Source organism: Carassius auratus, chromosome 24 (genome assembly GCF_003368295.1).
Source record: "Carassius auratus strain Wakin chromosome 24, ASM336829v1, whole genome shotgun sequence".
Lineage (NCBI taxonomy): Eukaryota > Metazoa > Chordata > Actinopteri > Cypriniformes > Cyprinidae > Carassius > Carassius auratus.
The window spans coordinates 11,069,057-11,094,628 of NC_039266.1; the positions used below are offsets into that span (position 1 = coordinate 11,069,057).

The 25,572-nt window shown below is 37.6% G+C and overlaps 1 protein-coding gene across 1 annotated transcript; it reads right to left on the reverse strand.

Annotated features, from left to right (window-relative positions):
* Positions 1 to 33: 33 nt before the first annotated feature.
* pip4k2aa (phosphatidylinositol-5-phosphate 4-kinase, type II, alpha a) lies at positions 34 to 24,982 on the reverse strand. The gene is made up of 10 exons (XM_026201005.1): positions 24,092 to 24,982; positions 12,663 to 12,760; positions 10,878 to 10,974; positions 7,838 to 7,990; positions 7,580 to 7,726; positions 7,454 to 7,492; positions 4,785 to 4,898; positions 4,403 to 4,643; positions 3,802 to 3,905; positions 34 to 2,986 (listed from the first exon to the last, which is right to left on the reverse strand). Exons 1-10 carry the CDS (start codon positions 24,230 to 24,232, stop codon positions 2,906 to 2,908), a joined length of 1,215 nt encoding a protein of 404 aa, XP_026056790.1. The 5' UTR covers positions 24,233 to 24,982; the 3' UTR covers positions 34 to 2,905.
* Between the last annotated feature and the right edge of the window lie 590 nt (positions 24,983 to 25,572).

Here is a 25,572-nt window from a genome sequence, read left to right on the forward strand (position 1 = left end):
TATTAAAAGTGCAGAAAACATGACGAGACGTTGTACCTGCAGACAAAGTGCTTTATTGTTTTGAGCAATGCTTATGGAATGGAGTGTATATCGGTTTACATCAGAACACATGAGACTGCCTCCCCTTTGGTTACTCTCCTTTTATTCTCAAATCTGTGAGTGTGATGCAGATAACCAGCGCTTCCCCATCACTTCTATTACCTTCACTATCTAGATTAAAACAGTCACAAATGAGGGGATTCTTTTTTCAGTAAGCGTGTAAACCTGCACATTCAAATAAAAATCCATCCGTTCGCGCCATTCAGAAATGTTTAGAAAATAAAAATCAAATTGCTAAAAGTAACCTTCATTACATTTTCCCCCCAAAGCTTATGTGATGAGTTATCCATCAAAGAACACATTGAGCAAAAATGCTTTTGGCAAATGAAGAACATGGTAGAGGGCTTTTTTTAAGAAGGCGTGAAGTGAAGCTGTATCTAACTGTAGCACTTTCCACATTTAGTGAAATTCACATAGCCTATATATCGCTGCGTGTCAATCCAGAATCAGAAGTTGAAGCGATGCTCTGATGACACTTTCAAAGTCTGCCGCTAAAACAGTCTCTTTTGTCATGCCCATGGTGCGTTTTTTTTTTGTTGTTGTTGTGAATATTACATCCAATAAGACCACGGTGTGTTTTCATCCCAATGAGAACAATAAAAAAAAATGCTTCTTTTCCCATTGTGCAACGGTTTCCCAAGGGCACAAGCAGCGCTCAGTTTATTAAGAAAATGAAACACTAACCAAGGACGCTGTAACGTTGGTGCTGGATAATACTTCCAGATAAAAATGCATGGAGAAAGCCTGAACACAATTTACAATAAACACTATAACAAGAGCCACACCTACTCATATCAACAAATTCACAATGCACACTCTTGTCCAAAAGGCTCTGCACATAGAATTAGCCAGTCAAGGAGAAATTGTGACCTTTTCAGTGTTGTGTTGTTGTGAACAGAAAATGCAATGTCTTTTATCCGTATGAAGCAACAGCACATTTTGAAACATCAAAAACACCAAAAAAACAAACAAAAAAAACATTTGTTTTGTTTTCGACAACCAGTCTATTAGAAAATAATATTTTACTTCTGTTCGGAGGGGAGGAAAAAAAGATTAAAAAATAAGGAATTAAATAATTTGGAGTAAAAAGGCACGACTCTTGCACAGTGTATATACATTGAAAACACAGTATAAAGCAGGTATGGGACTATCTTTAAAAAATAGACCTGGGGGGGGGTTTAGAACACATGACCAAGCATGGAATATACACCATCTCTGGACTAAACCAGACTGAACACTAAAAATAATGCTACATGCATCTTTTTCCTTTCTTTTTTTTTTACACAGTACTTGTGTTGTATGATTTAAAACAGTAACATTCTTCATTTATCAGAACACTTTTACCGAATCACGGAGTGGTGCTTTAAAATTCTGGTGGATTGAAATATGTGCAAGTGATCAAAAAGTCTACACAACATAGGATGAGGCCTCTTTTTTTTTTTCTTTTTTTTTTTGAATTAGAAAATTTAAACAAATGTTAAGTCATATTACCTGCTTCTAATTCAATGCCATTTACAAAAGTATTCTCCTCTGTTACAGGTATTATGTTTCCCTTGTAAAACCACTGCTTGAACCAACAGGATTCCGTGAACATTTTGGTTCCATTCATCATGTGCAAAATATACAATATTTTATCTATTTTGCTGCCAATTTGAATGTTCAAAAGAATTTCGATCAAAACGCACGAGACATATACACAATGTCATGTTTTAGAATGAATAAGAAAAAAATAAAAAAATACAACAAAGCACCCCTTCCCCACAACCTCCTTGGAATACTGAAACAACACAAATCGGTGTGTCTGGTACGATGCAAGAGGTAAACTATGTTTTGTCTGTTGAGAACAAGCGTATGCGTGAGAACACATGAAACGGCAAGGCTGCGTTGAACTGTGCCTCATAGTGCTATCGTTGCAGCTTGTAACAGACCGAGTGATCCTAATAAAAAGTGCAACAGTTTAAGGTGCGGATGGCAACTGAATCACTAATGTAACAGATTTCACTGATGACTGAAGAGAAACCACTGATTCTGCTGCCTCAGTGTCTTCATTCTCCCTCCTGTCAAGTCGCTGCAAAACATACCTAAAAAAAAAGAAATGAAAAACATACCTACCGGAATCTTCACCACTGTTTCAAATGCGTTGACCTCAGAACACTGAAGGAACATGCAAAACAGTCAGATTCAGCTGTCTGTCCACACAAGGCAAGTTAGGGTCCTCCTTTTGTAAATGGCTCAAAGAGCGTTTCTAGTTAGTCTGTCCAGAGAATGAAGAGGACCGCGCGAGTAAGGAGAGTTAGCAGGTGCTGTGGTGTCAAGTGCCTTTCTGCGAAGCTGTTGACCCCAGTGGAGTAAAGCAGAGCGGGCAGCCAAGGGTTGCGTGAAGTGAGTTCGGCTAGAGATCTGATGAACGATTCAGTATGAGAGCGATTGAAAAGTTGTGTTTCCCTCTCTTTTTTTTTTTCAGAGACCTAATTCTACTGAGCCACATACCAACACATGAGCTCTCTTTCCTCTTTCAATCCTCTTCCGCTTTAAAAGGCAAGAAAAATATCAAATGGAACAAACAAGATTAAGGGGCATGCATAAGAAAGCAGTAAAAAGCCCTATCCCCCCCAAAAAGTTATAACTGTTGTCCTTTTCCATTACTCTCTCATGGTCCCACAAAACAGAAAGAGGAAAATCAAAATGTAAACGAATGGTTGTTGTAGCTGCTGTATGGGTGTCCGTGGCAGAGCGGGCGAGAGAGTTCAACACCCCTCTGCTGCGTCCCTCCTCACCCCCGTGGGCTCAGCTCAGCTGCCTCAGACTAGGGCAGAATGGTAGTGATGAAATCATAGAATCTCTTCGAGTACTGCTCCGGGTTCACGGTGGAAATCTCTGCTCCAGCCTAAGATGAAAAAAGCATGAGGTGGATGCCTTGATAAAAGCTATAAAAGGTTTCAGTCATGCATACACTTTAGAGCATAAATGAAGAATGAGATGCTTGGGAGAGATACGCTAAGCTGCTCTCTGTACTGTACTCCTGGAATAAGTGAAAAAAAATGTTGTGGTAATTTTAGAAGTTTTTTTTATTATTATTTCATCATGTTTCTTCTATCCAACTATAGACTGACAAAAAAGTTTGAATGTTTTTTGGAATTTTTTTTTTTTTTTTTAAATTAACCATATACTGTGCATATGGTTTAACATCACAAAGATAATAAAAAGTGTGTTTTTTGGAAGTAAAAATTACAAAATGTTATAGAATTTATGTTGAACAGTGATAAGACAAGCCAAGAAGTCCCTGTAGGACACATCACACATGATTACATTTAATTAAAATAGTTTCTTCATATTTTTGTTAAAAGTCATGTACATGAGTGTTTCGTGTTACATTTTCTGTTTATTTAGTTTATGTTAATTGCATTATTTTTAAATTCCCTGTCTTTGAGTGTGTGGACGCTGTGCACCGCCTACACGTGACTATTGGTCATAGTCATCATGTGGCATTCTGTTTTACTGCCTGCATTATTATTGTAGTAACTGGTACACTTTGTAAAGTAAAAAGCTGATTTTGGTAGTTCAAGTACATTGAAGTTATATATTGAAGTTATCTGAAGAACTATATACACGGTAATAAGTTGTATTTTTAGTATATAGTATGTATAATTTTACAGTGATACAACTCGGAATATTCTAAAATGTAAGTGTCGAAGAACTCACCCCATGCTTTACTGTCTTGGCTGCATGAGCGGCCCTTTTCTTGGCATCATAATGCTGCAGGATGTCAATAACAGCCATAAAATAGACCTCCTTTCTGGGAGAATCTGGAGGAAAAAAAAAAAAAAGTTACATTCATCATTTATGGAAACAGAACATGAAATGTGACATATTGCAGAAAGAGTAGGATGGGTCAAGAATTGAGTGGATTGTGGAAGGTGCCCATTACGTACCAGAATGTAGGCAGAATGGAATGTTTGACTATTTAAATGATTTCACCACCTACCTCTCTTGATGACATCATCCAAAGAGGAAACTTATTAAATTTTAATAAACCCTTTTATTTTAAGAATATAATGCATGGGTGAATTGTTCACAGTGAACCACAGGGTCATCCATTAAAAGAGGAAAAGGGGCCAATTTTGATTTCATGCTGACTTTAAGGTTTGGGATATAGTGTATGTATATATATATATATATATATATATATATATATATATATATATATATATATATGTTCAAAAGAGTATTTATCATATACAGTGATATATATGCACAGAACCCATTTCAAAAAGACAGCACATATGCTTCCTGCCCCACTCACTGTCATGGCTTTTGATGGCATAGACGTCAATACTTGGGTCGAAGTCTCCCGGGGAGAGTGGTTTAGCGCTGTCCAGAGTGTTACTGGGACTGTCAGGAGGAGTGCCGATAATGCCTCCATCACTCTCTCCTTCCTCTTCTCCTTCATTATCTTCACTCTCCACCTCCTCTTGTTCTGCCCTTTCCACATCATGGATCCCCACCAGTAGACTGTAGTCCATCAACTTCAGTAAGGCAAGGAACTAGACACAGAGACAAGGGAGGAAAAACAACAGATTGATAGTAGAGAGAAAGAGGACGTGACAAAGTGAGTCTTCAAGATAAATGAGTCATTATATCCATAGCGGGCAGAGTGGAAAAGCAAATTCTTCTAAATCATTTACCTCCACGTCCTTTCGTAGCTTATCGAGGAAGGTTTTCTTACTCTCTTCATCGATGTATATTTTCTGTCCATCGTTGATGAAGTCATTATCTTTGAACGTGGGGAGTTCTTTAGCCTGGTGGAAAAGAGGGAAGCAACTTTAGTGTGTTAAAGAAGCTTACTTATGCTTGCAGACGCATTTAAGAGCTTCAAAAGAGGTTGATCATTAACATTAAAATGAATTCAGGTCCTGATGTGCTGATCATGTCACGTAATATCACACGGCGCAGCAGGGGGCGCTCTAGATTCATTCGAAAAAGCCTGTTTGGCATTTTCAGCTGCATGTAGTGTCAAGGGACCCTCAAAAACAGCTCAACTAGCTGCTGATCTACATTTGTGTTTAGAGATATTCAGAACGGCCTACAAATGAAATCAGCTTTCATATACAGTGTTAATGACACTGCAGTGACATCACAAAAAACTCAACATGAACTCAGCTGTAAGTAATTACTCGCTAATACATTTTTACGGCTCGCTCGAACTATTGAAAAGGAACGCAGGTGAAAATATTTTCTCTGGGGTGATGTAAACCTCCAGAATGATCCGACTCCAGCAATTCTGCGTAATGAGCTTATTTGGTATCCTTGCTCCAGGCTCCAGTAAAAACTTTATTAATGGACTTTAACAACCTCTACTATTTGCAGATTTCCCAACTTTCAAAAGCAAACATGCACCTACAGTATCATCTTATTGTGAAATCTAGAGCATAGATAGCCAAGTGTGCCCTGTTAATGGGTTGAAGTGCACTGGTTGAGGAAAAGCACTGTAAGTGAACAGACATCTATGGGAGGGCATTGATTAAATGGTTTGCATCCATTAAAGATTCATGCACAATCTTAATTGTTTAACCCCTGCCTTCCAAACACCTGTCAAAGAGCCTATTTTTACTCATTCAGACATGTCACATTAAAAAAATAAAATGACTTGTAAATGCCACCTGAAATATACCTTTAAAGTATCAATATGTTCCATTTATGGGTAAATAAGGTACAAAGGTGTAACTTCTAGCTTTTTTACCTTAGTGACAGTTCGTACTTTTGTACCATTTCTCTCTAAGACTGTGGGCAGGAATGAGTAAAAGGAGACATTTTTAACCTGCTGGACGACTGAATCAAATGATAGTTCCTTTGCTTATTTCTTAATGCTTTGACAGCTTCTAATGGAAAACATGAAAATAGCAGAAGAAAGAAAAATATTTAAATCTACTTTTAACCATAGCCTCTAAAACAACAGACAAACAAACAAAACCTAGTTAAAAACCGTTCCTAGGGTAACTGCCAGAATACTTGGCTTGAGATGAGAACTCCAAACCTGAGCAACGGCTCAAGCTTGTTTTACAAGAGGGTTTAACTTGCATTTAAGTGAAAAAGTATTTGTGGCTGTAAACTTCATAAAATTATCTCGATACAAGTCATTGTGAGAATAATAAAGTTACACATTTAAGCAAAACCAGAACCCATAAATATTTGAGTCGCAAATAACTCTGAGAAAGCTACTTCAAAGTCCAAATTTGTACCAATACATGTACAGGCACACTTAAAAAACAAAAAAAGGCTATTCTTAGAAAACTAACAGAGCATATGAAGAAATGTAACTTTTATTTCTACTCCTCTATTGTTTTGCTTTGGCCTGTAACAGGACAGCAACAGGCTCAACATTTATTCAGACATTGGATTTTATATTGACAGTAAATCTGTGTGACAGATGAGAGATGGTGCTGCACAATCATTTTAACAAATAATGTCTCCAATCAGCATTTTGGTCTAGTTTTTCAGCAGAAATGTCTACAAATCATTAACGACAAGATACATTTGATGCAAAATAGTGTCATAAGACAAGCTTTCTGAACATATATTATAAAAAATGTTTAAAATATTCCATTTAATTGATTGTAGACAATAATTGATAATATTTCATTACATAATTTAGTGTGAGTTTTTATAATGTTTCTCACTTTTTTACATTTATTTTTGAAGTGTAATATCAGCAGAGGGGGGGATTTGTGGACAGCAACAACAAAAAAATACACTAAACAAGTGTTTCCCCAAAAACTTGCGTGCTGTTGTTCAAAGATGGGGACTTTTTGTTTCTGTATGCTTCTATGAATGGAGAAAATGTGAGAAATTTCTCTTTGAATACACCATGCACGACAATGCTAAATAATGCCTAGTTATAGACAGACATGTGAAATTACAAGGATACATAGCTAACTTTCATATTTCTTCTTTGTTGAGTTCTAGTGCCTCATGACAGGCGCCCAGCCCATCCACTGCCATTAAACCCTGTTTTATTTTCAGTGCCAGTGTTGATGCTACTGAAGCTTCCAGCCTCTTGCTTTAATCTCCAAAGCTTAAAAAAGCACCATGGACTCTGCTTCACCTTGACACTCTAAGTATAGGATAGATCTACATCTGTGCACCCGATAATCACACAGACGCTCTAAAACCAGCACGCCTCACTCTCTGTTTCACACTAAATTAAGGTGCTTGAAGAGACAGATGATTAGCCACTACAGAAAGAACCATCTCCATACAATGACCTGACATACAACACACTCTAAACACCAATGAAAAAGATTGAAAAAGTCCAAACTGAAAACATTCAGATCAGATTAGTGGGGGTGAAACTGACCTTTTCTTTGTCACTTGCCTCTCTGGCAACAGTAGATCCCTACAGAGAAGAAAAATTGGAACATGTCAAAGCATATCATAACCGTCGTCTGGTTTGACTTGGCCAGTCTTTTTTCATAATCCTTACCTTCAGGTCATATTTCTTATACACAGACAACCGGTGGCTGAAAACGTTGCGTGTGACTATCATATAAGTCTCATCTCCATCTACAGTGAGGCGGTACATGCCTAGAAACTGTGGCAGGAGTGTGGTACCATGACATTCCACAATATACTGCAGTGAAAAAAAGACATTAAAAAGACATTATACCTGGCTCACAAGAAATGTGCATGTCAATGGACAAATGATTGGGAAAACATGGAGAATGAAGGAGCTTGTTCGCACCTGGTGGTACTTTTTGAGGATGTTGTGCATCTCGGCCACGTCCTCGCTGCTTATGGTTTTGATGACGTACCTCTTGTCGTAGGAGGTGTGGAAGCGAGCACCACTACGGCCCTGAGCTTCACTGACGAGGGGCGCGCTGCGGGTCAAAGAGTTCTGCCAACACACATAGGAAAGAGGTCTTAGCACACACAAAAATGGTGGCAATGTTACACAAGCTAATGTAAAAGGCTGTTTTGAGCCAGAAAATCAGCCCCTTGAACCTGCCGGTTTCAATCCAATGTCATTATTCAGGAAATCACTCAATTTGGCTAGTCCAATGCAACAAAACTAAATTCCTATCAATACTGTCGATGGGGGACATTTGTTGTGTTGCAGAGCCACTATATATATTATATCTGAAATGAAATGATTTCATTTACAAATATCATGCACTACTGTTTAAAGGCGTGAGGTTTCTTTTCATGTTTTTGAAAGAAGTAGCTAAAGCTCACCAAGGCTACATCAAAAATACAGAAAAGGGCATGTATGTTTCTGGTGATCTGGTGTGCAAATCACTACTATAATTGCCCTGCCCACAAACACATGACCACTGACATTAAAACACTCTGCAATATCCAACCATTTTCCCTCACCGACTGAAGTGGTCTGCCCTTGTGTCTGTTCCAGTTATATATACAAAAAAAAAAAAAAAACGGTGGACGCATGGTGCACTTGAAAGGACCGGAGGGTCTCTGCTCCGTGAGGGTGAGTGAAGGACACAGCTGCACAGAGCAGCTCGAACCACTCTACATACATTCCCAAGGTCTGCTACCTCAAACTCATAAACACCCACACGTTTCCCTACCACCTCCCTCGGTCTGAGTATCAGAGCCTCTTTCTACATGTGCTTGGATTTATATTCATCAAGTTTAGCCATTAAACACAAAACCAAAAGCAGGATGTGAAATGTCTAAAGGTTTCACAGGCTGAGTCATGCAGGTTAGGGCTTGTAGCTGTTCAGCCGACGGCTTGTTCCGCAGGGAAGTGTGTGCACAGATGGGCTGAAAATAGTGATGATGAGGCAGAAGATGCAGGGTGGACTGAGGAACCACAACTCTAGGAAGTCATAGCAGTATTACGCTAGATCACGATTACAAAACAGCTTTGTTATACAGGTAGATATTTGACTTGTGGCTTAACGTCCAGTCCCAAGTACCGCCCACTTATGACCAACATGAAAAGCAGTCCTAAACTAGCATAATTATATAGGACGGGTTTTCAACCTTTTCTTTTTAATGGCTGTTATTGACTCCACAATCATATTCCAGGGTCCTTCCAGTAGTAATTAACTAGGATCAAAGAAAAGGATTAAAAAATATTTTTCAGTTTCTATAAACCTTTATAAAATATTTTAAACATAGCATATCTAGAAAAAATGCATAATAAGATTTGATTCATTTACATGACTTTGACCGTTACAATAACTATACTTTTAAAATGATATTACCTCATACAGTGCCTCCCACTAATATTGACACCTTTGATAAATACGAGCAAAGGCGGCTGTAAAAATAAATCTGCATCATTAATCCTTTTTGATCTTTTATAAAAAAAGTGCACAAAATTGTTAAACTTTCATTGAAGTAAAAGAACTGAAGGTTTGTATCACGTGGTACGTTAAGCAGCAGCGCAATGTGCATGCGTTGTTTACATGAACTGGATGTGTGCATGCGTCGTGATACGTCACTGCAGACGGGATGAGGAGAAGAATTGTTAAATAAAGTGTTTTTTTTTCTTTGCGCACAAAAAGTATTCTCGCAGCTTTGTAAACTTATGGCTGAACTCCTGATGCCACATTCACTATTTTACCAATATCCTTGCTACATTTCTGTGCCTTGACCGTGGAAGTTTCTCTTGTGGTCTATGGAGGGTCAGAGAGGTCTTGGATTTTATCAAAAATATAATTTGTGCTCCGAAAATGAAAGAAGGTCTTACGGAACTACAATCCCATGAATCATTGGAATGACAGAATCAAATTACAAATGACTAGTCTTCAACAGTCAAACTTGAAAATTAGCTGAAATTATGTGAACAGATGGTTTCAACAAAAGCATAGAACTGATTCACAATCCCGGAGCTCACAACAAGTACATCTTTAAAGTTTTATAAAAAAAAAAAAACCAATATGACTATAAAGAAAATGACTTTCTTTTTTACTTCTGGAACCCAACTTTTGCACTTCAATGTTCGTTTTAAGTCATCTTGTGGCTCCGTTGGAAGTTTTCTGAGGCGTACAAGTGAGCATCAGCCCCCTGACAAAGGGCCTCCTTCACACTGACTAGTCTATTTAGAAAATACAGAGTTGTTAAACACACTTCTAAATTTGCAAAACTCTTTCTGCTAGCTTGTCTTAGTGCAATGGTGGTTTCATTCTTCTCTGATGTATAACACAGGAAGCCAATACAACGGTATACCTGAGGTAAACAGCTCATATTGAACATCTCTAATCAAGACCATAAAATAAGCAGCACATTCTGGGAAGCTGATGTTTTTGCGCATGTGAAGGGTCGACTTAATGCCTTTTAAAACCACATAAGCAGACAGGGAGCTCTAACCAAGGCCCTTAGCGTTTTCTGATTACAGGAGCAAAGGCAAATCTTCCTCATTATCCAAAATAAGAAATGTTGAGAAGAGCCTTTCCATTTATTGCACATTGATTGCGACTATTCTTGCTAAAAAAGGTATTTTCTTCCATGAAAGGGATATAAGGAAAAGAATATAAGGGGAATTAAGAACGTTCGTGGGAGGTTGAAGGATGCAAGGACAGCTCTGACATTACGGTGTTATTATGGGGAATAATGGTCTTCATTACGACAGCAAATTGAGTGGTTAATGACTAAATTACCTCTTGGTAATCATGGGCTTTTCTCACAGAGACTGCATTGTTTAGTAGTGAGTACACTGGTGTTTTGCGTGGTTCAACTGCAGTAATTTGCTGTGGTTTTAAGACACATTGAATGCGACACCTTGGATCATTTCTTCTCTCTTTCACAAAGCCTACCTGGAAGTCCTGGTCATCGATGCTGAACCTCTCTCTCAAATTCCGGAAAACAAGAGGGCAATACTCTTTAAACTTAAAATGGCTTGGCATATTCTCTCTGAAAAGCAAAGAAGAAAAAGCATAAAAGCGAAGAAACATCTCGAGAATTGTCTGGTTAAATCTCACAAAGAAAAGTCTGTTGGTTAATTATTAACCATGCTTTTTTGCTTTAAGTCTAAACTTGGTTTAAATTAAATGCTACTGTGTCCTACCAACATTTTTTACTTCTAACTTAAAAGGTTAGTTCACCCAAAAATGAATATCAGCCTCTGTTTAACTGACCCTCAAGGCATCCTAGGTGTATATGACTTTATTCTTTCAGACGAATCCAATTGGAGTTTAATAAAAAATTGTCCTGGCTCTTCTAAGCTCTATCACTGTAGTGGGCGGGTGTTTCTGTTCAACGGTTACAAAAACTCAAAACATGTTAAATAAAGTGCGCGCATCCATAATAAGCCATGCCTCACACAGCTCGAATAAAGGCCTCTTGTAACGAATTCTTGCGTTTCACTAAGAAAAATATCCTTATGAATGTAGTATGCGAAAGTGTTCCGGTGGATGACGTAGGATGTACGCATCACTCACGCACCTCGGAGATATGCTACTCTCGCGAGTTTGTTTAAGGAGGCAAAGTTTCCTAACTTTTGCCAAGGAAAAGTCTCCTCTTGGCTAGTACAGAAATCCTCAGACATTTTTCTTTACAAATCCTCGTTTTGTACTTCTAATTATGACTGGCATTTTGTTTTGTTCTCCCTCCGCGTTCGTCACTATTCACACAATGGCGACGTCCTACGTCATCCACCAGAACTGCTTCCGTTTATGACAGAAGGATTTTATAAGTTTTTATAACATTTGAAATGTGGATATTTTTCTGACAAAAAAATGCATGGATTCACTACAGGAGGCTTTCATCAACCCCCCAGAGCCGTGTGAGGCATGTTTTATTACGGATGCGCGCACTTTACTTAACGTGTTTTGGACACCCAACCACTACAATGATAGAGTTTAAAGGTGCTGTAGGGAACTTTTGTAAAAAAAATATTTTTTACATATTTATTAAACATGTCATTATGTCCTGCCAGTAGAATATGAGACAGATAAGCTGTGAAAAAAAATCAAGCTCCTCTGGCTCCTCCCAGTGGTCCTATTGCCATTTGCAGAAACTCCATCGCTCCCGGTAAAAAACAACCAATCAGAGCTGCGGTCCGTAACTTTGTTTGTGTTCAATATGTAGAAAAATGTATATAATAAGCGAGTACACTATGAATCAATTTTCCAAACCGTGTTTTTGGCTTTTCCTGAATCACTAGGGTGCACCTATAATAAGTGTTTATATTCGGACTATTTTAGATTGCTTCGGGGGTACCGCGGCGGAGTAACCCAGTACCTTTGTGATTCTTCATAGACATAAACAGAGAGAAGTAGTTCCGGCTATGATGTTCTTCCGCAAGACGCAAGCAGTTCTGTTTATTAACCGCTAGAGCGTCAAAAGTTCCCTACCGCAGCTTTAAAAGAGCCAGGACAATTTTTTATATAACTCAGATTGGATTCGTCTGAAAGAAAAAAAAAAGACATATACACCTAGGATAGCTTGAGGGCGAGTAAAACACAGTCTTTTTAAATGAAATCTAATTCAGACATGTTCTTGACAGATTTCATAAGATTCACCTCTCTAACATGATTCAAAGATTAAAATATGTTGGAACATAACAGTTGGGAATGGGGAAAACCTTGAGAAGAACTCACTTGTTGAAAAGGTGGTTGTCCACCTTAATCTTCGAGTAGGCTTTGAAGTCATCAGGCATTAGCATGATGGGGATCTGAACATGGCTCAACTCGTTTATCTAGAGAGAAGGAGAGAGAAAGAGGAGAGAGATTCAGTTACTGGTTACTTGCTCAGGGTCCAGGTCTTTAAATGGGAGTCAAATGTAGTGGTCACCCAATACAGGCATATAAACGTGTGACAAACACCAATGTCTTGAGAGCAAGGTGGCCTATGTAAATATACATTTAACACAATTTAATAATAGCAAATGAAATGTACAAATATGTTGAAAATAAATACCCTAATTTAATTATTTGAAAGAACATTTACTAAAAATCCACCTACAAGACTCAATTGCCTGTCAGGCTACCAATAAGCAACATAATTCCAACACTTCAAAGACTTGTGCCAATCAGATGTACTTATACTGGTTAACAGCTACAGCAACCACACGCTTTTGTGATGAACATAATTATTTTTGTGACACTGAACCAATCAAAGCACACAAACAGGAGGTGCTGAGATGTGCTGGGCACAGAAAGCCATGAGTGTGAGTGATGTGTTCTGCTCATCAGAGGGCGATATCTCTGTGGCACAATGCTCTACTTTGCTCCGGTCAGGGTCTGAAACAATGTGCTACATTCAACAGTCATCAGTTCCTGCTTTGCACAGTTTGCTCTTATGAAAACAACACTAGAGCATTTTTGTAATAAAACTGTAATAATGGAAATTACTGCTATACCAAGAGAAGTGGGAATTTAAAACTGCTGTGGACAGTTTTCATTCCAACAAAAAGATCTGGTGACTCATAGGTTCTTTCCCTCTATTAAGAAATAAATAAATAACAATAGCGCTAACTAAACTCAAGAGGACTGCAGAAGGCCTTAATTACTGTGATATATCTGTTTGTTTGAGGATGTGCATGCACCAGGGTAATTATGAGCAATCAAACAGGCATGAAGCACCATGGGAGATCAAAGATGTTTGACACTCTGCAGCAACAGACAATCCTCAGAGCAGTAAATAATAAATATGAAGTGTAGGAAAACTACAAATAAGTAAGGTTGCATTGAAATTAAAAATGTGGCTGATAAGTGGGGGACATTCAAATTTGATGCTATTTTGTAAATACGTTATAAATAAAAGACTAAGAACTAAAGTCTATCATCTTAAATGCTACAAATGAATTTAACCATCGCAACATTATAACATACCTTAACAACAATGAATATGATTTGCTAAAGATTAAACCTAACAGTATTTACTGTAACTGTTTTTTAAAGATTAATTTTAAGAGAGCATATACTGGTAAAGATATATATATATATATATATATATATATATATATATATATAGCATTAAATGATACAGTGAATTTGAGCATCACAAAATAATAACGTACAGTAAGAACATGTATAGTATCAATCATGTTGGTAAATAATTGGAGTACTAATATATTGCACATTCCTGTAAATATGTAAATTTTTAAATCATAAAATTAGGGCTGCTCCGATGCGTGATTTCACATAGAGCAGCTGCTACTACACGGAGCCATTGTTAATTGAGAAGATGCGCAAATCCATGTTCATTTTCAGCATTTATTTGCGCATCTTCTCAGTTAACAACGGCTCTGTGTAGTAACTGCTGCTCTGTGAAATCACGCACCTGGGGGAATTTACCGCTGATTAGAGGATTTATAAATAAATCCAAAAAATAAATGCATGAACAGTACATGAGAACATGAACAATTTTGCAACCAAATTGTGATGTGATATCTGCCATTCACAGAAGATAACATTCATTTAGGATCTAACATAATTAGATCTAATCAGTTTGAAATACCAATTTTAATCAAAGAGAAAGTTACAGCTAATTGCTTCACTTCCACTGAAAATACATTATAACAGCAGTCAAAGGTCAAAGAAGCTACATTTAAGGGCTCTCTGCCTGTCAGTCACAATATTTTGCATCGACCCACTGCGATGTAATCCCTCAGAGAACACAGAGCACTGAGGTCTCAAGAGACTTTCCTATTGGCTGATCAAATGCCAGGCTTCTGGAGTTGAAGGGTGTCTTAGAGCCTAGTTCACTGTTGGTAAGCAGTGCTACCTACTGTATAGGAGGCAGAATGTCTGTTTTCTTCGTAGTTTGAGGAAATGTGATTATATCTCATTTGTTCTGCATGTCACCATCTACATGACATGTGACATCCAAGAAGAGACCGTTATTTAGCTTCCTTTGTGTATAATTAGCTTGTTTTAAAATATAAAATTCATGATTGATGCTAATATTTTCTTTCATGGTGAAATGGTAAATGGTTAAGGTTTAATCTAAATTCTAAAATAAAGATAAGACAAATAAAAGTAAACAGAATGAGAGCTCAATTTACATCTTGGATGGCTTTAAGGATTGTAAATGTTCATTACTGGGTAAACTATTCCTTTAAATCAGCCCTGCTAGAGTCCTTAAAGGAATAGTTCACCCAAAAGTGAAATTTCTTTCATTAATGACTCAACCTCATGTCATTCTTTTCATTTTAGGGTAAACTATCCCTTTATCATTCCAATGAGTTTTACACTTCATTTCTGACAAAAAGGATGTGAGTGGAGTTTTTTTTGCCCCCTCAGTCAGAAAGCTTCAGGCCAATCAGAGCGGACTCGGAGTTACTGAAGCCCTTTACGAGAATGAAAATTGTGAAAGGAAGTCAGGCATTTTAAACATGGTCACTTGAAACCCTTTAAAACACCTTGTTCCTGACATAAGCATGTCTGATGAGGCTGTACTGCAGTTACTGCTTCGTGAGTTAGGCTCGTCTTTCACGCTGTGGTCAGAAAATTAGGCTATTAATAGCACTACGCATTAAGAGGTTTAATTTTTATTTGTAACACCAAGCATAAGCCAATCAGGTAGATTTAGACAAAAATGCTTTGCTTGGACGGTAAACATGATGAATCTTTTTTCGTACTGTTCAAGGAAATTAAATGTCACATGAGGAAACCAACGTTATGTAGAACGGAAACAAATTTCATGAAAGTTTTTGCCCACTCATCACTTAAACTGAAACTATTTTTTTCTCTAGATTGTGCTGACACAAACCGTTCATCCTTTTTATATAATAGATGGGCTGTCTGACCAGAAGAAACAGAACTGCTCTTTGGGCCTCCGCCAGGCTGTTGTAAACACTATTTATCACAGATCAAGAGAGCTACAGGCAGAGCGCTGCTGCAGACGACATACAAGCATCCAGAGAAGCAGCCGCTCGGCACCACGAGAACATGACACTAAATCACCCACAAACCAAAAGAGTGCAAACCGAAAGCAGAGGGGACAAAAAATCTCCATCTCAACACCTTTTAGTTTTAAATAACATTTAAAACACCGTGGCATAGTGACACAGTAAAACCACAGTTTTTTGCCCCTGTAGAATGGGATTAGTGCAGTGTTTATTTGAAATGCAATTAAAGCTAAGCGGTAATGTGAAGGGTTAAGAGGTAAGAGTCGCTTACAGAAACATGTGCGAGCAGGATGAGGTATGAGCTGTGCTTTCGAGAGGACTAAGGCCTGTCTACTGGCAATGGTGGAGCAACAGCGAGCACAGAGGGAAACTGCTCTCTGTGACCCCCGTCAGCTACGGCAGGGGGCCCTCTCAGTAGCTAGCCACAACTTATTTTGGAAACCAAACCTACGCCTTTTCAGGACTCTGTACCACGTGGACAAATAAGGAACTATGTATGTTCCTTATTTTATTAAACACAGTAGGCCTATATCTGACATCTGGTCCATGAATAACTAGGGCTAAAGACAAAGATTACACTGAATGTGGAAAAATGCCCCCAATAAATCATTTTTGGGTGACTTCTGTGATTTTTTTTGTCTGCTATCAAACATTTTTTATATTTTCATAAGTTCACTATTTCAATTAACGAAATCAGGTAAAGTATTTAGCAAACAAAATGCAATTTCAACATTTCATTCACTCTAATGATGGTTGAAATAAACCCGAAATAAAATAAAATATAACATGCAAAACTGAAACTGAAAACGAAAACAAAAGAAGATATTTTGAATGTGTTTTATTGACCATACAGTGGAAATCAATCATTCTGTTCGGTTATCAAAAATCCTGAAAATATATTTTTGTTTTGTGTTCCAGAGAAGAAAGTCAGTCATACAGGTTTATAACAAAATAACGGTTAGAAAATGACAACAGTTTAAATTTAAATTTTAATTAATTTTACACAGATCGGATGGGCTAATTTTTAATGAATTAATGAAAAAATATATATACTTTACAAGATCATTTATATGCTATTACATGAAAAGCACTTAACATGATACAGATTTAAAACAAATGTTTCTTTAGCTTCCAAAAAACAGCTAACCATTAGCGCTTGTAACGTTAATCCAATAAATTCTACTCGGTGAGCCAGTGAGCAGTTTTGGAGAGGTTGTACTGCACAAGATTAGAAACTGTGAGAAACTGGAGTAGACAACATACTCCACTGTCCCAGTTTCCACCTACATGCTAGATCTTTTGAGGATCCAGCCTAACATTTTCAACAAAGCCAGGGGCGGCTGCGCAGGATCTCCTCGGCTTGTTCCCTCATACGAATATAAATACAAATAACTTCCCTAAGCGACTGCTACAGACTCCCACTCACACTGATGCCATGTTTTAGGTTTTTAACAATTCTCCAGCAACGGTTTATTTGTTTGAGAACTAAGCACTTATCTCAGTGCAACCATCTCATCGGCCAAGTTTCACACTACCACTTCCTGTTTGTCTCCATGGTAGCGAAGTCGGGTTTTCCGCTACTGAGCTGACAAGCTTTCACTCCATCAGAGCAGGAAGCCTAGCTCAGAGAATGCTCATCCTCCTACCAGATGTTTATAAAGCTCTTTGTTTCGAAGCAGTGCAGTCATATCTAGCGGTTCTAGTGGGGTGTTTGGTATTTCATCCTCGATATCAACAATGCCTTCATTTATAGCATGTGCCAAGGAGTTGAAAAACAAAATAAACAGTAAGATCTGACATAGGTTAAGATTATATTCAGAAAAATGAATCTATGGTGCTCCGATCATGTTTAGACTTTTATTCACTGAATTTCATTTTTTTTATTTTTATTTTTTTTATTCTTCCTTAAGTGACTATTTTAAGGAGTGGGGGATTTTTTTTACAAAAATTTTTAAACATTTTTTAAAATATATATTTGTCTAAATGTTTGATCATGCACTACATCTAGGTTTTTACAATCATGCAATTGTTGCACAGCCTGATTTCGTGAGCTGTATGTGAGGTAGCCTCCTACACCAGGTTCACACATACTCCGTTTGCAGTGCGCATGCAGACCAAGTGTGGTACGTAAGCGGAGCAGAAGCAGCAGGAACTCACTGTGCTTTCACACAGGAGTCTGCAACTGATCCGTGGCTGTTTACTAGAGACACAACATTTAGTCATTACTTTGATTTCAAATCCAAACATTGCTACTGAAAATGCTTTTTCAGCATTGCGATTCTTTTTTACACAGCACAGTAGCTAATACAATCTTTCATAGATGTTTATACGCAATTAATATAAGAAACAGATTCAGTGCTTTTTACTTTTGCATTTACTTCTAGATGGATATATATTTATTTCAAACAATGCGCTGTTACTGTAATTCTTCTCTTGCAGAGCAGCAAAAATAGACTCTGTGCTATCTCTGCACTGCTACAGACGCACCGCGACTGGAACACAACTGTGAGCAGAGTTAACACTTTCATCCATTAACATGAGCGTGGAAAAAATATGCACCGCATTCGCACTGTAAACAGAGCAATGTGAATCTGGCATTATGTGCGCACACTGCGAGTGTGCATGAGCACTCAGTCTACAGGAGAGCACACGAGTGCTGAATGATTTAAACACTGGCAAGAATGAAAAAGAAATGTAACTTTAGTGACAATGCGACACTGCCTTGATTGTGCAAGTGACAATTCCTGTGTTAACTGTGCAGATTATAGTGCAGACGTGATTTGATGCTATTTGTGCATTTTGAGAGAAAAAGAGAGTGTGCGCGGTGATTCACTCACGTCTTTGTGAAATTATTTCTCACAGAATGTTTTCAAATTAGCTACTTTATAAGTTATTTAATGAAGAAATTTGAACCGTACCTCACGTTCATCATTTCATTTATTTCTCTCGCGCCAGACAGAGTCATCAGCTTGAGATAATTTTTTTGAGATTGGCCTTTATAGAGACCGCCGATCAATCATCCCAAAGCCATTATCGGTGGCTAGTGATCGGTAGCTGATCAATCGGAGCACCCCTGAATTAAACAGATTTACCTTAAAGGGACAGTTCACACAATCTGTCATTATTTACTCACCCTCACGTCAGTGTAAACCTGTATGACTTTCTATCTTCTGCAGAACACAAAAAAATACATTTTTAATAATGAAAGTAGCATATAATGAAAGTCAGTGGGGCCCAATGCAAATCTAAACCCAACTGACTATAATATGGACATTTTTATTGTGTTCGACCGAAGAAAGTTTTTTAGAATTTAAAGATGAGCAAATGATGACAGAATAACTAACGTTTTAACACATTATCAATATCAGCAGACATCATCATTTAGAAAACCTATTAGGCTTTAACACAAAGAAAACGTGTTGTGGAAAACAGGAAGGAATTTATCTAACCAAATTCTCATTCAAATTCTTGAGGAAGGCTAAGGAAAATACCCTAAAGGTCATCCATGAGGCTATTCATAGTTTGCCCACATGCATTAAAGTCATTTCATTTACACTCTAAAATAAGAGTTCATCAGCTGTGAACGCTGATACTGCGCTGCTATATTAATGACAGTGTTTAAAAATGTCTTGCTATTTGCTCACGAGCATAATGCTTTTCACCAAATGCATAGCAACAGGAGGAACATGAATTATTGTATTAAAAATACATAGATTGTTGAAGCGCTTAGACAGAGTCGTCACCCACAATCTATACGTTTGTTTTAAAGACAGCATGTGTGGGATTAAAAGGCACATGCTGATCTTTGACTACTCAAGGTTGAGGTAAATCCGTTACACAGGTCAATCACCTGTACTGCCCTCAGATGAATAACAAACCTAGGAATACTGAATTTGTTTAGACGTCATTAGGCAAGCCTTGCGACTAAAGAAGTGAATAATATGTCTATGAATGAATGTGCTGTTAGTTTTGATTTATCTTTCCTTATAGTACACACTAAAATCGCTACACAGATAAGAAGTAGCGTGATGATTAGCAAATTTCTTTTTCTTGAACCTGCGACAAAGTAAATGGCAAATAGCATCCCACACGCACTTCGGCAGAAATGCATTTTACTGAGAAGAGCATGGGAAAATGATCTACAGATGTACTGCTAATCAAAGCGTTCTGATTGAGCTTTAAAGATCATCAGCATTTGCCTCAGGCAGTTTAAAAATAAAATGGTGTGTCTATTTTCCCAGTGCCACAGATCGGCTGCTGTATCTTGCGTATTTTTAGAAACTCCTTATGCAATCCAGACACAGACAGAGCAAATCTTGGTTAGGGCGGGAGAGTCTGGGAAGCACGGAGGCTTTAACAAAGAGAAAAGTAAGAGATAAAGAGATTAAGAGAGAGTAAAGACCTGTACGGAGTAAACAGAAAGGGGAGGGTAGAGGAACAGCCATGAGAGGCTAAAACAACCACTTCCCCACACTGTTTGGTTTAATAATCATCTAAACTGAATATCCGACTTATTAGCATTAATTCTCATTGTAATCTCAATGCATATACAAATTAGTCTTTAGCAGACGCACAAAAACCGACAGCTTGAGGACACAAAAGCTGAGGTGCTCTTTGATATGAGACAGAATAAGGTTACATTATTTTCCCCATTCACTGGTTTGCTAATCAAATTCAAGCATCGTGGTCCTTAGTGGTCAAGAGCTGCTGCTTTTCTGTTTAGTAGTCTTGAGCTCAGCGAGGGCCTGCAGCTGCATGCATGATTCATTAGCAGTGGAAGCACCACAGAGAGCTGCACCAACTACTCCACCCTTAACTTTCTTGACCACATGCTCTCAGAGTTGCTTGATATCTAAAATTTCCAACACTAAATGTCCACTTGCAGTCAACAAAATGTAGTAGTGCTGCTTGGCTCCAGTCAGCAGCGGTCAATGCTTTTAACTGATGGAGCTGTCACAGATAAGGAAGGATCTGTTCTCCATTTCTCTCTTGTGAGTTTTGGCCTCCCCCTCTCTCCAATTCCATTCCAGCCCTGGAAGACCAAGACCTGACCTCCGCTTTGACCCATGACACAAGGCGCCACAGCTCTCTGTTGATGTTAAAATGCAAAACAACCTAACAAATGGCTGAGATTTAATAATGTAAAAAAAAAACATTAAAGTGTAAATGCATCTTTTTAATGATTTGTCTATGCATGCATTTAATTTCTTCTTTAAATTTTTAGTTTATTATTTTTAACTCTTCTGCTGTGCTAGAAACCATTTACCCTTTTTTAAAAACTGCTAGTAAATTTCTCATTATGCTACATTATCAGCAAATCTTAAATTAATTTTCTTTGCTAATTTGTTTTCTTTCCGTTAGCACAGTTTTTGTATTTCTCACTGATTTGAGCTTGTGACCGGAAAAGTGACAAACAAAACATGAGTGTTTATTACAACGTAATAACTCAATATTCAAGTGAAATATTCAGATCTGCCTCCATCAATCAAAAACTAGGGGTGCACCGAATCTTCGGCTACCAAAATTAATAATAACGGAATAAGCAAAAAGACAGAATAAATTGTACCGAACAATAATGTGATGCAAACTAATGCAACAAACATGACGACAATGTATAAGCATTTAAATCCATCTGAGAAATATGCAAAAATCATTACACGCACCGACAGCGAGAGACTGTTTAGCACTGCATCGGATGTCTTCCATGAGAAGAGGGGGTGGTTGTTGCTGGTTACTTTATGAGGACTGAAATCGCGAAATGCCCGTTAAACAATTAAACTACAGAATGTAATGTTTTCTAATATACAAACCAGTTGTATGTATTTAAACAGCACTGCACGAGCTCCCGGCGGCTGGGTTCAAAGTGCAAAGCGCAAGGAAAATCTGTGCTGAAATAGTTATTCGTCAGTTGCTTAGTAACATTTTTCTGACCTTTTACGAGGCATGGACAATGCGATACGTGCAACAAATGTTTTCCCAAAACGGTAATGAGAATCATTTATAAATCTAATGTGCTAAACAAAAAGAAGCACTGAGGTCTTCCTGCGGATTTCTGCCAAAATAAAAGTTGAGAAAAGCAAAAACTCCATCAACATTAATAAACGTTATTTTTGTAATTTTACTCTTGTTCTGTAAAATAAAATAAAAAAGTAAATAATAAGGATAATAATAATAATTACAACAGCTCTATTAATACAGTTATTGTAGCATTCACACATAGTGTTCAGACCGGGATCTGTAATTTTTTTTTATATTTTAAAAGAATTCTCTTCTACTCAGCAAGGCTGCATTTATTTGTATAGTAAAAAAATACATACCAGATTTAAGAAGGGGGACTCAAAAATGTTATATATATATTTTTTACTAACTTATTAATTTTACGTTAAATTGTGTTTTATAAGTATAATGTCTGCTAGAATGTAAAAAAAAAAAAAACAGTATTAAGTAAATATTATTAAAGCACATTTTGGCTATATATTTATCCAATTGAGAAAAAATTGGCGAAATGGTGGAAAAAAAAATGTGAGAAACTATGTTCGATATTCGTCCTTCAGCTCAGTGTTACATTTAATTCGGTTTCGGCTTCAGCCAAGAATTTTCATTTTGGTGTATGCCTACCAAAAACCTTTTGCTACATTGTGACTTTAACAAGAAACGACATTATAATTCTGGCCATAAAAAATATTAGTCAATAATTACTTTAAAATTATGTCACACAATATTTTTTCAAAGTACAATAAGTTAAATAATAACAATAATAATAAATCCTGTTAAAATTAAAATTAATATTTTGTTGATGCAAATAAAGGTTAGATGAGGGCAAAAGTAATAAAACATGGAAAAAGTATCCACGATTAAAGATACAATATTAGATGAATAAACAGAAATAATCACTAATATCATTATTTCCATTCATATAAACACATATGCTTATGTGCATTTTCGGGTATCTTTTCATAAATGTTCAGAGTGTTATTAAAATTATGATGAAATTATTTTTGACTAAGGACAATGAGGATGTGTTTTCACAACAGTGTATGGGTACAATACAAACAGCTACATTATTTTCATGCCTTTTCTACTGGAACACTTTCTTAAATGTCATCCATCCATGTAGGCTACATTTATCCACTGTAAATATACAAATAAATCAGAAAACGACTCTTAAGGATAGAACGTGTGACTGGAAAGTAACAAAACTTTAATATGTCTCAGACAACTAAATACAGCTACCATTGGAAAATGTCACCAGACAGTGTAGAAAAAAGAAGAAACTGAAAACAAGCTGTAACTCATTAAAAGAATGACATTTTAAGACATTTTCATGTAGAACATTAAAGGAGCGTTGCATGTTTGGTCTGTGACAGTTCATTCATAGTGAAACATCTAAAATACAGCCAAACATAAATGAACAACCAAAGGGACAAACACAAAGCCATCTAAATCTGAATGATTGCGTTATTTGTAGAGAAAACACTGCCAGTCTTCATCTCAAAGTACAGTTAAACAGACCCACAAGCATATGAACCACTCCCAATTGAACTGCCTATAAGAGAAACACATCAGCAAGGCTTTCCTCTCCAAAGAAAGATAATGGTGCAAGCAATAACAGTCAGCAGTCAGCTGAGATGAGTCTTGCCTCAGCAAACCTCTAAGCTTATCATCTCGCAACCAAAACTTCCAACAGGAAACGATTACTCACCCACAACTCCACTACTCATACACGTATTATTTTGCAACCTCTTTGCATGCACATAAAAGGACAAAGAGGCCTTACAAATAAGATCCATTACCGTATACGCCTCAAATTAAGGTTTTACACTAATTTCCATTAATATGATCACACTTGCATAAGTTTTTCGAGAATCACAATAACCTTAAGTGAAAATTTCTTTATTTAACATTGACAGGTTTGGTTCTGGTGTTATAATGAACGTATTAATATGCAACTGCAAGTGTTTTTAGGAGCAAAACAGAATGTTGTCCATTAAACTAAAGCTTAGGCAAGAGAAAATCAATCAAAGCAGAGCTCTGATGGGCATGAAGTGGCTGTACCCAACAGATGGTGCCAATTGTCGGTTGCAAGAAATGCTGCACTTCTTTTTTCCCGTTAACTCTTATGCACTGATCAATAACGGAGACCAACAAAGAAATAGAGAGCAGATTTTGACTCACCGAGTGGTTTATTCCCCACATGAGGACACTGAGGAGAGGGTCGCTGGCACGAAACAGCTTCACTTTTTGAGCCACGAAGTGTTTCTTCTTCGTTTTTGTTTTGCTCGCAAACGATGAGACAGTGTTACCAACCGAGGCCATTGTTTGTTGTATAACAATAAATTAACTATCACACAGTGACAAGTGTTTTAATTGAGCTAGTGGGGTCCTAACTGTCTCTTAGTAAAATATCATTAGACATAACGTTCTGGTAGCTAACCGCAGCCAGCTAGCTGTACCAACTCAACTATTAGATCGCTAGACAGATGAATATCTCGCCAAATGTGCTATAACAGTCTGTTGTTACATTTAACATTAAAGTTCAAAGCAAAAATCCGTATTATTTGTAAGTTCTCGTCCGTGAACCGCAAAAGCTGCTTAATACTTCATTAGTAAGCCCTCCTTATTTGCTAACTAGCTAGCCTGCCAAGGCAGTCACCCCTCGGGAGCTTTTCTAACACTTCGCTTAAAGAAAAAACACTGACCGTTACCACTGAAAATGAAGGATAAAATGCAATTCGAGCGACGTCAGTTTAGTTTTAAGAAAACAGAGCGGGTGGAGTGACATCCACTGCAGCGCTGCTCCGTTAGCATGCTAACGTTAACTCACCCCAGTCAGGCTAAGCCAACAACCCCTTCAAATATATCTCAAGCAAAATCCCACTCCCACTTTCTTTCTCCGTCGTTTGTCTGCCCCGAAAAGGTGTTTATTTTTAGCCGCAGCCAGTATTCCGAGTGCGGAACGTGTCCGAGTCTGAATTCGGTGTGAATTTTGTCAGCTATATTGCCTAAAGTTGTCGTATCCGGCTCATCCGCACTGCTGTGCCAGACTGACGGACTGACAGCTACACACACACGCGCGAGCGAGCGCACGCACACACACACGCACACGCTTTGATTTATAACTCAAATATTTATTTTAATTGTGGCCATTATAGATTCAGAGGGGAAAATAATAAATGGCTAGAAAAGCCTAGCACAAACAAAAACTGATTTGACACAAAGGTAAAAGCTCGATCGATCGATCGATAGATAGATAGATAGATAGATAGATAGATAGATAGATAGATAGATAGATAGATAGATAGATAGATAGATAGATAGACAGAAAGATATATAGATGTATAGATAGAGGTGCATTTTAATTCTACTTGAGGAATCTTAATTCACCAAAGACCACAGTGCCTCTGGATGTGTTGTGTAGTCTTTTATTGTACAAATGACTCTGTATGGCGCTCCCTGTCCCACCCAGACCAGACCAGCCTACTGCTCCACATGCTCCTCATTCCAGCAAGAGAACATGGAGTGGGTGGGTTCCACTCTCCACGAATCTGGACACGATTCTCATCTGGTTCATGTCATCTTAGATGGAGGAATGATACTGACACTTCCATCCCCCCAAATTTGTCAACAACTGTATAGACTAATTATGCATTTAAGTA

What these genes read in the sequence shown, in the direction of transcription:
- pip4k2aa (XM_026201005.1), bottom strand. Translation starts at nt 24,232, where the DNA reads ATGGCCTCGGTTGGTAACACTGTCTCATCGTTTGCGAGCAAAACAAAA. An exon ending in TGTGGGGAATAAACCACTCG is followed by an intron (nt 12,761 to 24,091) that starts GTGAGTCAAAAT and finishes CCTTCTCTCTAG; the next exon opens with ATAAACGAGTTGAGCCATGT. An exon ending in TGCCATCAAAAGCCATGACA is followed by an intron (nt 3,906 to 4,402) that starts GTGAGTGGGGCA and finishes TTTTTCCTCCAG; the next exon opens with ATTCTCCCAGAAAGGAGGTC.